A 14,492-nucleotide genomic window follows, 5' to 3' on the forward strand; every position below is an offset into this window, starting at 1 on the left:
CTCCTTGGGCTGGGAGGATGACTCGGAATCATCAGGGTTGGAAAGATCAACCGCATCACCCAAACCAACCATCAACCAATGCCTGTGACCACTCTAGACCGTGTCCCTCAGTGCCACATCCATCCTTTTCTGGAACACCCCCAGGGACGGTGACCCCACCACCTCCCTGGGCAGCTGTGCCACTGCATCTCCGCTTTTTTGGAGAAGAAATGTTTCCTAACGTCCAACCTGACCGTCCCCTGGCATAGCGTGAGGCCATCACCTCTCGTCCTATTGCTGTTAGCTGGGAGCAGAGCACAACCTCCTCTCAGGGAGCTGGGAAATGGGAATGGAAAATGCAGGAGCACGCTGCCATCCTGACGGAGGAATAAAATAAAATGGAAAATGGTCTCTCCGGCTCTTTATTAAGGATTCAGGGTTGACAACCCAGGCAGGAATGACTCCAGAGCTCGGAGGCCTGATGAGGCCCCAGGAGGTGCAGAGAGGACACCTCCCTGCGGTGTGGAGGGGACAGTGGCATTGCATGCAGCCCCATGCCACCCTCCAGGCAGTGATCCCCTCTTCCTGGGGGAAGCTGGGGAGCCGTGACATCATCCACTTCCCTCACGTCCCTCCTTTCTCTCCATCCCCAAATCCATCGTGGCAGCACACAGGAGAAAGGGAGATCCTGACAAGAGCCATCACCAACCTGTGCAGGATGGTGGCTTTCCTCTGTCCCCAGGTGCCGGTGGCTTATGGCTGAGGCTCTGCCTCATACTGCTTCTCTGTGGCTGTGTAGAAGTCCTCAAGGACGGACTGCAGGTACTCAAAGGTCGGGCGCTCCTCAGGTTTGTTTCGCCAGCATCTCAGGATGATGCTGTAGAGCTCAGCTGGACACATATCCGGGCAGGGCATGCGGTAACCCTGCTCCAGGTTGCGAATCACCTCAGGGTTGGTCATCCCTAGAAAAGAAGATAGCCCATCATGGGTTATTCAGCACTGTGGGGATGTGGGGACAAGGGAAGACCAGATGCTGGGCTACATTTGAGCATCATCCCCATCTGCAGTCCCTCATCATCCAATCACCCCACCCCCAACTCCCTTCTACAGGCTGTGGCTGGATTGGAAGTACCCATCTGCAGTCTCCAGGCACAAAGCTCTTGAAGTCCTCATTAGATGCTTTGAAGCCATCCCTAGATTCCTCGAAGCCATCAGTAGAGGCTTTGAAGACACCACTAGGTTCTTTAAAGGCACCAGTAGATACTTTAAAGCCATCACTAGATGCTCTGAAGCCATCGGTACATGCTCTGAAGCAATCAATAGGTGCTCTGAAGCCATCACTAAATCATTTCAAGCTGATGTATGCTCATCCCCTACTCACCATACCTGGATAAGGGATCCTGCCGTAGGTTATGATTTCAGTTAAGAGGATCCCAAAAGACCACACGTCAGACTTGATGGTGAAAACTCCAAAGTTAATGGCTTCTGGTGCTGTCCATTTGATCGGGAATTTGGCTCCTGCTCAGTGGAAGCAAAGGGAAATATAGGATGTGAAGGTGCCTGTGGGCATAGCAAGGCATGAGCCCTGGGTTTTGCATGCTGTTGGCTGCACTGAGGAGCTGCAGTGTGACTTACTGAAGGTTATGAAGATGCGGCCAGAGGAAGGCAGTAGTTGCTTTCATTAAAAGGCTATTTCTACCTGACAACAGTCTGCACCAATTTGGTCTTTCCCCAGTAGAATCAAAGCTATTCCAGCTTTAATGATTTTCTGACCTGTATGTGCTCAGAAATACACACACGTCCTGATGCATAGGGACCTGATTTGCTCTGGGCTTTGCTTGCTTGGGACATCTGCCAGCTTCTCTATGTCCAGGTTCAAGGCTCCAGCTCCCCTCTGCACTCCTGCGGTGCAGTGACCGAATTACACTGCCCTTTCCTCCCCTTTGGGCTGACTCACTGTTCACATGTATGTACAGGCAGCAGCCTTCATTAGTGGAGGTCAGATTTCTCTAGGGATGCAACCTGAGATTCAGCAGCAGTCCTCCAAACAGTACCCAAAGGCCTTTTTCCCCATTTCCACCTGCAAACCTCATTTGTTTATTTATGTTCCCAAGTGCTGCTGCCTCTCCTGGGAGCCTGGCGCTTTCTGAGCCTGCTGCCTGGGTACTACAAGGGCAGAAATGGGGACTCTGGTCCCAGCCCAGCCTTTGGATGCCCTGTGTCTTGGCACGTCTACAAGGTAAGAGGACTGGAGGTAAGGGAAATTAGAGAGTGAGGCAATGCAGGAATGACACCCACCTTCTTGTGCCAAGTATTCATCCTCGATGATCCTGGCCAAGCCAAAATCAGCAATTTTGCAGCAGAGTGTCTCTGAGACAAGGATGTTAGCAGCTCTCAAGTCACGGTGGATGGAGTTCATTCTCTCAATGTATGCCATTCCCTCTGCCACCTAGGGAAGGAGAACAGAGCCCATCTTCATCTGTCACCTTCCCAAGGACCACTTCTTAGCATGGTTGCATCTCACCCACCTTTATAGATGCACAACTTGTATGTAGGGTTGCCCAAATGCCTCCATGTGCATGGGATTACATCCTTGGATGGATGGATGGATGGATGGATGGATGGATGGATGCATGGATGGATGCGTGGATGGATGGATGCGTGGATGGATGGATGGATGCGTGGATGGGTGGGTGGGTGGACGGATGATCAGATAGATCTATAGACAGGTAGATAAACAGGTAGACAGAAACATCTGCACGTACACAGATGTTACCCACATATCTATGCATATGTGCAGCTCTACCAGCATTCAGCCAGTGTCTGAAAGCTTTGAACAGCCAAGTCAAGCGGAGCAGAAGCATCACTCTCTGTTTTACTCAGAAGTTGTGGCTTTGAGTCGTGTCTGTAGTGAGCTGCAGAAAGTTGAAGCTAATCTGAAGCCACATCAGTGGATTCCCGATTTCTGCCACAGGACTATCCCTTCTAGTTGGGATTTTAATCATCAATACTACAGATAAAATAAGTGAATTAAAAAAAGAAGAATTAAAAACAAAACAAAACAAAAACCACTCAGAGAGCTTGTCTGTCTCTCAGTCACAGTACTGAAGTCCAGATCCAGGAGAATCAAAGTCTCTTCAGCAACCTCCTCTGCTCTCCTAAGCAGACCTGCTTTAGAGTGGGTTGCAGATCATTGGAGAGCCTTCTACAATAGAGATGAGACTCATGTTTTCATCCCTTGGGTTGGATCCAGAATAGGAAACAAGGACAGAATGTAGCTGCCCTCAGATTTCTATGGGATGCAATAGAGAAGAAAACCCAGATATGCATAGTAATATGACTGACACAGAGGGTATGTCCCTATGCAGACCCCTTGTCCTGAGAACAAATTGCCTTCTTCAGTCACCTCCATATTTTGGGAGGCTCTTTCTCCTGAGATCATCCTTCAGTGTTCAGCTCATTAGAGCAGCCCTGGGATGTGTGATGAACCCCTATAAACGAGGTGTATGGGAACTGTCGAGTCACGGCCTGAACCTCTGATTAATCACCTGAAGTGAGCCTTGAGTCAGCCAGAGGAGCACAGGTGAAGGCAATTCACCTGTGCTGCCGGAAGGGGTGGAGCCAGGCTGCACCCCTCCTGGACCTATTTAAGAGCTGGCTACCAGAGGGGAAGGATCTCTTCTGGAGATCCCCTCTTTTGGTATCTTCTAGTGAGCTCAACCCAAGGGTAAGCTCTTCTACTTATTCTCTTTTGTGATCCTTGTTTGCTTTTGCCTTACTCTTTTGATTATATTGCAATTATAACATCTTGGTCATACACAAGGGCAGTGATCTTTTACCACTGAGTGCTGGGTGATGTGGGATTCCAAAACTACTGTATCAGCCAAGTCCAGATTTGTGCCAGGCATTTTTCAGGATGAGTGGATGCACGCAGCACTGCTAATAATGGTTAGCACCTATTAAAGCTTTTAAACGCCTGTGGGTGATGGCAGAGCAATTTTCCACCCCGTACAGATTCACATCAGCTTCTCAACTTACATGTGGTTTCAAACAGGATACTAACACATACTTTCCAATGCTGCGTTTCTAACTTGTATCAAAACCCTTTCTGTGCATGTGCTGCCTTCTGTAGTGGAAAATGGAAGAATTGATGTCATTTCCTCTCCTGACCTGATGAGATAGGACCCGGTGATAGGCTCGTTCCGGCCCAGAGATCTTTTGAGCTTTCATGCTGAAGAGTGACCACAGGATCAAGTGCATCAGCCCAGTACTTTCTAATTTTAGCCCCAACGGATGCTAGTGGATCCAAAATTATGTTTGATGGGGATGGGTGCCTGCTGGGTCATCCCAATACCACAGACAGTCATAGATTGCAAAATATCTCAAGAGACTGCCTTCTTCCTCCTCCTCCTCCTCATCTCAGAGATACTGAGTGTCTGAAGCCAGCCGAGGAGGGAAGGGAATGATGAAATCTTTGAACTGACTCCCACAGCATGAAGGATGGGCAGAATCCTTCTCGTGCACTTCAGGCAGCTCGTGTGGGGCATCACATTGCTCAGATGTGTGGGCTTTTGTCCTGGAAGCCATGGGCAGTTCAGGGTCCTGCAAAGAGTATGGAGGGATGCCCAGAAAGGTGCTTCCAGGTGCCCACGGAGAGGGGACATTCACATGCACTTGTGCTGAACCCCAGTGTCAGTGCCAACTATATGGGGACTCTTCAGCCTTCTCCACTGCAGTGAATGGGTTTCCGGCAGCTCAGAACAATCAGGTCACATTCAGGGCTCAAACCCTGAGCTCAGAGAGATGTTTAGGTTCTCAACTCTGGAAGTTGCATTGGAAAAGATCTCTCTCGTGGTCTCCTGCAGAGTCTGTGTCGTCAGACCTATACAACCCTGGTGCTGGGGACAGGCAATTTTCAGACTATTCCATACTACTGCCTGGAAATTCTCTATCATTCCACATGTTCATTATTGCTCTCCTCTTCCACAGAAATGCATTGAGCCATGTTCTAAGATGTAAATCTCCTGCCAAATCCAATGGCTCTCTGATAGCAATGGATTTGGATCATTATGCTTATTGTCAGATGTTTGAAACAAACCACAGGCAATATATTTCAAGAGATCAAATAATGAAAAAAGGCAAAGAGACAAGTAGGGAAGGGAAAAGTGAATGAGAGAAGGAAGGAAGAAACTGAGGGAAAAATACTAAATAAGGGGGTTGCAGATGGATTAAAACGACAAAACTTAAAAGAACAAAATCCTACAGAGGCAAAAAGTAGTTCTCATAAGGAATGGTATATGCAGTTTTGAGGAGCAGAACATCTTTTATGACCCATCATCAGGAGGGAAGAACTGAGGAAAGCCAGCAGGTCTCTACAGTGAAACTCTCTTTGTTGAGTTTTCTTTTCCTTTTTGTCCTAAGAGAAAAAACCTTCTTCCTGCTCAGTCAGCCATAAAAATAAAACAAACCAAAAACAAACAGACAAAACTACAACAATAAAAAATAAGCAAAAAAAAAAAAAAAAAAAGATGTCCTCTAGCACTGCATTAAGTTCCTCTGAGGCTGCCCAAAGGCCAGCAGAGCATTGCTGATGTGACATGCACATTAAGATGAGGGCTGAGAGAGGAACCTTCTGACAGCATACCAGGAGGTGCTGTTTTCCTCTGTGACACTCGATGCTGGCACAGACTTACTTTGAACTTGCAAGGGATAAAAACAAATGATGGCCTCCAGTTCATTACCAATGGCTGATCACTAACCTGAGCAGACATATCGATGAGTTTGGGGAGATTCAGTTGGCTTCCTTCCTCTGTCTTCAGATAATCCAGCAAACACCCTGCAAAAGAGAAGAGATGGCGGTGAGTCTTTTGAATATGTCTGTGCATTTGCTTTCTCTGGTGCTTCTCTGAACAGGCAACAAATCTGCCCACATCCTGGAGAAAATCCAAGGGAAGGCAGTGGGTGTCCCCCGCAGCACCTTCTGACAGTGTTCTGAAGAGCAGCCAAGTTCTTCCCTGCACACACCTCTGTAAAGTGCTGGACATTCTTCACTCAATGCCTCATGGTCAAGAGGGGCAAAAAAATAATTTCACCACGAGGAGAACAAAATTCTGTACTTCCCATAGGAATGGGGAGATCAGAACTTGAGATAATCTTCAAATGGAGCGCCAGCATTTTATGAAGTGGTTTATGAAATATGTAACCACGCATTTAATCACTCAAAGAATCCCTTCCTTTTCCAGAAACAGCCTCCTAGATCACTTACTGCTTTTCTTGTCAGTTTGGTACAATGTCCACCCATTACACATGGGAGTACCAGTCATCTCATTGACTTGATTTTGCAAGAATTCCAAAAAAAGCATTTGGTAAGGCTCTTACCATTGGCCATGTACTCTGTCACAATGTAAATTGGCTGCTTTGTGACAACAGCATAGAGCCGGACCAGCTTATTATGCTGGAGCTTCTTCATCAAGTTTGCTTCTGCCAAGAAAGCATTAGGATCCATGCTGCCCTCCTTCATGGTCTTCACAGCCACCTTGAAGTTGTTCTTGTAGTAGCCTGCAGGGAGATAAAGATGCACTGAGGAATTCTGGCCTCTCTGCAGGCTCTGTTGGGCCACATAAGAAGAGCTGGTGGAGCAGGAAGCAGAAAACCACAGAAACAGTTTTCAACCTCCCAGCAAAAGAGAGTGGTAAATCTCAGACCAGCAGGCTTTGAGCAACAGCAGGGATAGGAGGAGATTGGAGAGGCACATCAGTCACATCTGCCCTATGAAGCCCATGCTGAACCATGCAAGTACAACCTGTCTGGTCCTTCCCAGGAGAACAGCATCTACTGCTGCGGGTGTACCCAAAAAGTAGGTGTTCATACTTCAGGTGTCCATACCCAGACCAGTCCTGTCTTGAGGAAAGAGGGTTTTCTATCTCCTCTGTTTATACATTTCTTCCCTGGAATGGGGTCACTGTACTTACCCATCCACACTTCCCCAAACTGCCCGCTGCCAAGCTTCTTCACAAGTTTCAGAGACTCCCGTGGGATCTCCCACTCATCCTGTGCCCAGGGCCTCTGGGGAGCCAGAGATGTGCAGGGAGCTATGAGCCTCTGGCACAGACCGTCTCCCCTCTCTGTGTGAGCAAAAAACACAAGACAGTTCAGTGGACAGTTTGACAGCAAACTTTCAGCCCCAGAACTAACCTGCTCCTCCTTGAAGAGGAAAAAGCCGGCTCATGGGACAACTCCATAACCCCACACTGTTTCAGCCACGGGGATCAGCACAGCCAAAATGGATCCAATGAAAGGAAGAGGCTCAAAAAGAGTCATAAGGGAGAGCAGCCTGTTTAGCAAGTCCCAAACCTTTCCAGGTGCTCCTCCTTCCCTTCAGTGCTCCGTTCTCTTGGTGACTTCCCACTTACAAGGTGGGAGGCAGAGCTCACCCTCACATTGCCCAAGGGCAAAAGACAGGGCACGGGAGCCCAGTTTGGAGGAGAGTGTCTTGCTCAGGAGAGTGGATGGAGTAATGGTGGTGGCTAGCAAGCCCACCCTCCCTCTGCCCACCTCCCGCTGGAAATCAGTAGGGAAGGAAAGCAACTTACGGCTGTAATGATGGATTAGCTCTGGCAGGGTGGCAAAAGTCATCCTTGGGGAGATGTAATAACCTCCACCATCTAAGGAGCGGATCCTGTAGTGTTTGATGATGTCCCCATGAGCAGAATCACTGTCTCTCACAGACAAGGAATAGGCACCTGGAGGGCAAGCAAGAGAAAAAAATGTGAGGACAAGCAGCAACTCAGGGACCAGCAACCCTCTCTTATCTCAGCTGTCTGCAGCTGTAGGCACTTCTCCCAGCCCTTGCTGATTCCTTCTCATCGGGCTCCAAAACTGCTAATTTCCATCTTTCCATCTTTTTTTATGTTTGGATTTTGTGTTGAGAGACGTGGTTTAGTGTTGCATTGCCTACTACAGTTTAGTGAGTACTATTGGTGATAGGTGGATGGTTGGACTGGATGATCTCAAAGGTTTTTTCCAACCTTGGTGATTCTGTGATTCTATGATTCTGCATGTGAAGAGGGTGAAGTTTCACTAGAGCTTGACTGGGTCAGATGAAGCTTGATTGGGTAAGACTTGTCTATGCGGTGACCAAAGGCCCTGTGGAAACCACATGGTCATCAAAAACACATCTTTTTAGGTCATCATAGTCTTTCCACAGCTTCCCTTTTTCATCTGAGCTCTCTCAACCATACCACCTCATCCGGACAAAGCAAGTGACTGCAGACCTGCCAGTTTGTAGAAACAACCCATCAGTACAACCAGAATATTGGTTCACAGGAGAAATAAGGTCAAGAAATGTGTCCCTTCTCAGTGTTATCCAAGGTCTCCAAGGTCTTTTCCTACAGCCCATAGCCCAGATCCAATTCCACACTGATCTGTTTTCTCCTTATAATGGGGTTATAATCCAACCCATGGATTTATGTGTATATATATATATATATATATAAAATTATTTTTTTTCTCACAGAAAGAAACCAAAACAACCAGAACAAGACACTGCAGCAACTTCACACTTATGTCAGGGTAAATTTCAATACAGCTCAACATCACTTTTTTTCCCCCTTTGTCTGGATCGTATTTCTGGAGAAAGCTGTTATAAGCCTCCTGGGCTGTTAAGAGTCCAATACATCAACTGGGTTGATAGGCTGCCTTTTTAACATCTGAAGAGGCAAGGCTATATATTTTAAAAAGCATGTATCTGTCATATAGGATCATAAGCAGAAATGGGGCATTCCATGCTGACTGTGAAACCTTAATCCTCCACGTGAGGGGAAAACTTGCCAGCACGTAATGCTGCCTGGCTGGTGTTTCTCCATCACAGCATCAGTTCTCACTGCAGTTTCCTGCACTACATCTGGAAACATTCCTTGTGCTGATAATTTTAAAAAAGTAACAATAGAAAATCACTTCTGTGGACATTGCTCTATTGCTGTTGATTATGAGCCTCGACAAGCAGGATCTGGGAGAGTCTACAAGTTTTCCACAAGCAAGCAGTTGCTTTGGGATGAATTCTGTTCCAAACTATGAAATACAGTCATGTAATGTTCATGGAAGACCCCCTGGTTTATATGCAGATCAAGGGAATCCGAGACTGGAAGCGCATCGCTTGGGCATTATGGAGCCCTGCACCATCCTCAAGAGTGCAACAAAATACTCCAGCAAAGGGCCAAAGAATGGCTCATTTCTCACAGCCCATGTCTTGTTGATTAAGGGCTACAACTACACAACTAAGAGTGTCTTTCCCAGAAAGACATGTATGGTTCTTGTTGAGGGCAGAGAGGTGATGCCATAGGGCTTGTGCCCACAGAGATTAGCATAATCTTGGCTAGAATGGATTAACCACATTCATGCAATTGTCATTGTTATTATTATTGCTTCTATTATTGTTGCTGTGGCTGCTGGTGATGTTATTTTAATTTCACGGTGACTGAAACAACGCACAGGCCAGGCTACAGCTCAGCAAAGTTGGGCAACTTTGTACAAAAAGTACAAAAAGTACTTTGTACAAAAAGTACAAAAAGTACTGTACAAAAGTACAAAAGTGAGTACAAAAGTGAGTAGCATGCATGGACATGGCTTAGGGCATGCAGGGGCTTCTGCAGAGCAAGGTCTGCAAAAGGAAGGAGCCAGACATGGTGTGAACCCATCTGCAGTGATGACACACAGCCCTGCAGAAGGCAGAGCAGGAATTAATGACTAACGTGTGCCTATGTGTGCCTGGGGACTGCAAGCCAGCAGAGATCTATTTGTTAGTATGGTTGCACCCCAAGTGTCTGCTCTCCTGCAGGACCTGCTCTCCAGACCCGACAGACCTTCCAAACCTCCTGTGTCTTTCAGAGCAGTGATGTGCAGCATGCAGCAGTGACAGGGGCTCCAGGCATCCTCCGGGCTAACATATCACCTACCTACTACCTGGCTAATCCTTATCCTGTCATTAGATCTTATGATCACATTTCATCCCAAGCCAGAGTTTGGTTTGCTGGAGTGAGTGCTGTGGAGCTTTCCCTGTCATTCACTGTGTTGGTTCCTGTTCCTCTGGGAGAGGTGTGTAAATGCAAAGCATAAGAGTTGGAAAGCACCTGTTCTCTCTTCTGTCAGTGAGAGCAGAACATTTAAAACATTACATGGAGCCATGTGGATGGCAGGAGTCTCACCTTCCCTAGTGATAGGATGGCCAAAAGGAGTTACTGCCTCTCAATCACAAGGACTTTCCCCTACACTCCTGCATCACATCCCAGCACAAACCTGAGTTTACATACAGATAGGTCCACATTCTGTGCTGGATGCCAGCTCAGAACAGTGTGGGCACCACCAAATCTTGTCCTAAGTCTCAGAGCCTCCTGTTCTGGGTTTGGGATCATCCCTCAGGGACTCTCAGTGTCTTTCTGTTTAAAGAGTAGCAAGTTTGGTATGGGAAAAGCACTGAAGGTACAAAGGATTCTGCTCCAGATCATACCAAGGGCTGTTTAGTCCCCTAAACATGGGTATCACATACCTGTGAGATGTTATGGGACATCTGCATGGGCCTGGCAGGTATGATGCAAAACTGTATTTTATGGAGCATCTGGATGGCTCTGAGATGTCCATGTTCAGGCAACCAGATGAAGCCCCATTGAATCACAGAATCATAGAACCATTCAGGTTGGAAAAGACCTGTAAGGTTATCCAGTACAACCCCAGCCCAGCCCCACCATGCCTACTAACCACAACCCTCAGTGCCACATCCCCACAGTTATGGAACACCTCCGGGGATGGTGAACCCACCTCCTCCCTGTGTCAAGTATTAGCTAACAATAATATCCACTGCCTAAGAGATGCAGAGATGTTTTCCCAGCGGTGTGTAGAGGAATCACCACTCAAAAAACAATAAAATAAATAAATAAAAGGAAAAAGCAAAACAAGAGAAAAATATTTCCTTAGGGAGAAAAGGCAGGGAAAAAAAAAAAAAAAGAAAAAAAAAAAGAAAGAAAGAAAAAAGAAAAAGCCTCTAAAGCATTGTTTTGGAAAGTCTTTGGTGCTTATCTCTGTTCCTGCATCTCTGCCACGAGCTGTGGTGATAGGAACCACCCTCACCACAGCCTGATCTATATGAGGAGCATCATGAGGACATCTAATGCAGCCCTGCTGAGCCTGCCAAGCGTGGTTCTGTCCCACAGCAAGCTCCAACTGGCATTGCTGAACCACGCAGCTCAGGTCTGGAAGGTCCTCCAAGCTGTGCCCATGCCCAGCAGTCGCTCTGTGGATCTCACCTGTGCTGGTCTCACTCTCTCGAACAAGGAAGGAGCCAATTTTGTTCCCAGAAGACAACAGCAGCCTTTCAGCATCTTTTCTGCTCAGAGTTTTAAAAAACCACCTGCGAGACGGAAAAGGTAAAACCGTTTTGGAAAAGGAAAAGCTCGGAATAAGAAAAAGGACATTCTTTCCAGTTGGTTCGTTTTTTTACTGTTACACTCTGAAACAGAGGGTTATTTTTATCAGTTAATAGATTTTCATTTGCTGGAAAGTGGCAGTAATGAGATGGTTTTGGTATATAAACAGCAGATTTCTGTCACTTTGGGCTTGCTTCACTGCCTGTTCAAGCAAAGCAGAGAGCTGAGTTTGTTCCAGTGTTGCTATAGATAAGCCCAGCCAGGGCAGGGACCCACAGCTCACCTGGCAAACCAGTAAGCCCAGAAAGGCCAAGTGTGAAGCAGATACATGGGCTGGAGGTGCCAACTGCCATTAAAACATATCCCTTGGATACAAAGAGCATCTGTGCCTTGATCCCATTTCTGCATGCTGAACTCAGTAACGGCTGGTTCTCTCTAAGAGGCGATTGCCAAGGTGGATCCCAAGAGGGATTACTGGGGCTAATCCTCTGTAACTGAATACAATTGAGGAGGATAAAAGATGGGGAATAAACCTTTCCTTCTGCTTTGATACAGAAACCCTATTGGATCAAATCTTTCTGTGCAGGGAAGCCTACGTCTGGGCTAAAGCAACAGCTAGTGTTAGGATGCTGTTTTGGGAAGGAAAGCCCTGCATCAACCTTCACTCCTCACCAGTTTATGCACTTACTTTTCCTGTTCCAGGCTGTCTACTAGTGCAACGAAGTTGCTGGGAATATAGCCTTTCTTCCCACTTCGGAGGGATTTGGCCAGCCACCAGTCCCCCTCGCTGCAAAGCAAGAAGAAGTGTCAGTGCCCAGAGGAGTCTCCACAAATGGGTAAGGATTAGAGGACAACATGGTTTATGGGGTTCTGAGTGCTCTTTAGGGGAGATGTTACTCTGTGAGCTCATTCTCCTAGGGTCACCACTTGTTTGAAGGCTGCTGAGAAAAACAGTGTGTGGCCTGTCAGTGGCTTCTCAAGGTGACGGCTTCTTTCCATTGATGTAGAGGAAGCATAGACCCAAACCTCTGCTGTGCACCAAAAGGGAGATGTGGGACATCAAGGTCACCATCACTTAATTTTGTCACTTGCACAGGGACATGGGGACTCCTCCATTCTGCTCCTACCTTTATCTACCAGCCACCAGCTTTGCTGTCCTACTCAAGCACGAGCCATGACTAAAAGCCATGCCCCTCCAGTGGGACCACTGTTCCCATGCTCCATGTGTCCATTCTGTCCCTTCTGGAGGCCACCTCACAGGATAGCCAGGGACAGAGCAGCCCTCCGAGGCTAAACGGGGCCAAAATTCACTCCTGCCCTTTTATGGGTTGGGTAGATGAACAGCTGACCTCTTCTCTCGTGAGTTTTAGAAGATGAAATGAAATCATTCCTCTCCCTGGCTCAACTCTGTCCTTTCCTCTGACTACGCCCAACCCACATCCTTTGCAAAAGCACGATCAGCACAAAATATGCAACGGGCTACTTTAGTGGTGTTATTCATGCAACTTCTGCACCCCTGTGAACTGGCAGGGGAGAAGGTCCCAGCAGCAGCCAGGCATGGACACAACCTGACTCCAAAGTGCCTGTAACCTCAGGAAAGCAGGATAGTGTCACCTTCCACATCTCCACAGCTCTCGTGGGCAGCAAATTCATGTCTGATCCCAAAGTCCCCACGTCTACCAGACTGGTTATGCTCGACTTTAGCATCCCTTACTTGGAGAGGATCTGAAGTTTCTCCCCCTTGACCAGCTCCAGATCACGGTCACTTGAAGCAGCAAAGTCATACAGTGCAATCACAATGATGTCATCTACAAGAAAAAGCAGCATATTGAATTCAGCGCTTTACTGGGGTGATACACACTCAGTGCTCCAATGGGGCACTTCCCATGATCCCAAAGCCAAGATTTCCCCCAGCCCATCTGTCCTGCCAGCCTCAACCTCTGCTCAGAGCTAACTCTATTTTACCCAGGTTTCCCGTGCTTCGCTTTTTAAAGCACTCCAGATCCCCACATACACAAAACCCAGCGTGTCAACAAGGAAGAAGTGTTTGTGTGGAATAAGAAAAGTCAGAAATAATCCGCCAGTGCTTGGCCTCGGTTCTATGTGACAGTAAATGAAATCTGCTGTGGCAACAGGGATTTTGACTCCAAAAGAGGAGGCTTTCTTGTCTAGAGAAGATACGGAGACATTTCAGTTCCTGCCAGTGGAGCCCGTTGCAAGGGTCTGACTCTCCCTCCAAACGCTCTCAGCTCAGCCCATATCTCTCCATCCCTTTTACGTGCCATTTCTTGCAGATGTGTCACCACCACATGTAAGTCATGCTGCTGTCTTCAGCTCCAGCACCCAGCTGCTCACTTTGGTTCAGCTACAATTCCCGTGAGGGCAGTGGTTGCTTCAGCATTTCCTCTCTCCAGACCCCAAAACCAATGCTCTGTGTCTCCCATTTCTCTTGCAACCCACTTGGGCCAAGGCTGTGAGCAGGACTGAGTCCCCATCCCTTACCCTGACACCCTAACTACATCCGTGCTGGTCAGGCACATCTTTTGGCCAAATGAATTTCTGCACCCTGTTGCACACAAGCTGTACTGTGCATGGCACTGCGTGTGTGCATGAGGCTGATCTGTGGGCTGGGGGATCTCTGTATGGGAGTGGAGCTGCTACGTGTGCATCCTATGCCGGTGCTGCTCGTGGAGAGGTTGTGTGACCTTTAATGTGTGCTTGCAGCTGCTGAAGCAGAAACGAGCAGCTATTTTGGGACAGAGCAAAACCTATGAAGGTGATCGGCATACATGTACAAACAATCACTGAACCAAAACGTGGTAGAAAAACAACAAAAACAAAAAAAAGGGGGGAAAGGAAAAGGGAAGAGAAAAGGGAAAGGGAAAAGGGTAAGGAATAAGCAAAATAACAACAACAAAAAAAAAGAGGGATTAAAAAACACTGAAAAGGAAAAAGAAAAAAAGAAGAGGAAAAATAAAAAAAGAAGAGAAAAAAGAAGAGAGAAAAAGAAAAGGAAAAAAAAAAGAGAGAAAAAGAAAAAGAAGAGAGAAAAAGGAAAAGGAAAAGGAAAAGGAAAAGGAAAAGGAAAAGGAAAAG

General features: G+C 47.2%; 1 protein-coding gene across 1 annotated transcript in view; it reads right to left on the minus strand.

Moving 5' to 3' along the window:
- Window positions 1-207: 207 nt before the first annotated feature.
- The window catches only part of BLK (BLK proto-oncogene, Src family tyrosine kinase), a 35,058-nt gene continuing 20,773 nt past the window's right edge, over window positions 208-14,492 (minus strand). Inside the window, exons 4-13 of the mRNA XM_042883501.1 lie at window positions 13,111-13,204; window positions 12,085-12,183; window positions 11,277-11,380; window positions 7,572-7,721; window positions 6,951-7,103; window positions 6,358-6,537; window positions 5,739-5,815; window positions 2,278-2,428; window positions 1,366-1,497; window positions 208-941 (exon numbers count right to left, since the gene is read on the minus strand). Coding sequence (XP_042739435.1) covers window positions 733-941; window positions 1,366-1,497; window positions 2,278-2,428; window positions 5,739-5,815; window positions 6,358-6,537; window positions 6,951-7,103; window positions 7,572-7,721; window positions 11,277-11,380; window positions 12,085-12,183; window positions 13,111-13,204 — 1,349 coding nt within the window. The 3' untranslated portion in view covers window positions 208-732. The remainder of the gene's footprint in view (window positions 942-1,365; window positions 1,498-2,277; window positions 2,429-5,738; window positions 5,816-6,357; window positions 6,538-6,950; window positions 7,104-7,571; window positions 7,722-11,276; window positions 11,381-12,084; window positions 12,184-13,110; window positions 13,205-14,492) is intronic.

Source organism: Lagopus leucura, unplaced genomic scaffold (genome assembly GCF_019238085.1).
Source record: "Lagopus leucura isolate 7727_CA_CO unplaced genomic scaffold, USGS_WTPT01 Super-Scaffold_100038, whole genome shotgun sequence".
In the NCBI taxonomy this organism is placed as follows: Eukaryota; Metazoa; Chordata; class Aves; order Galliformes; family Phasianidae; genus Lagopus; species Lagopus leucura.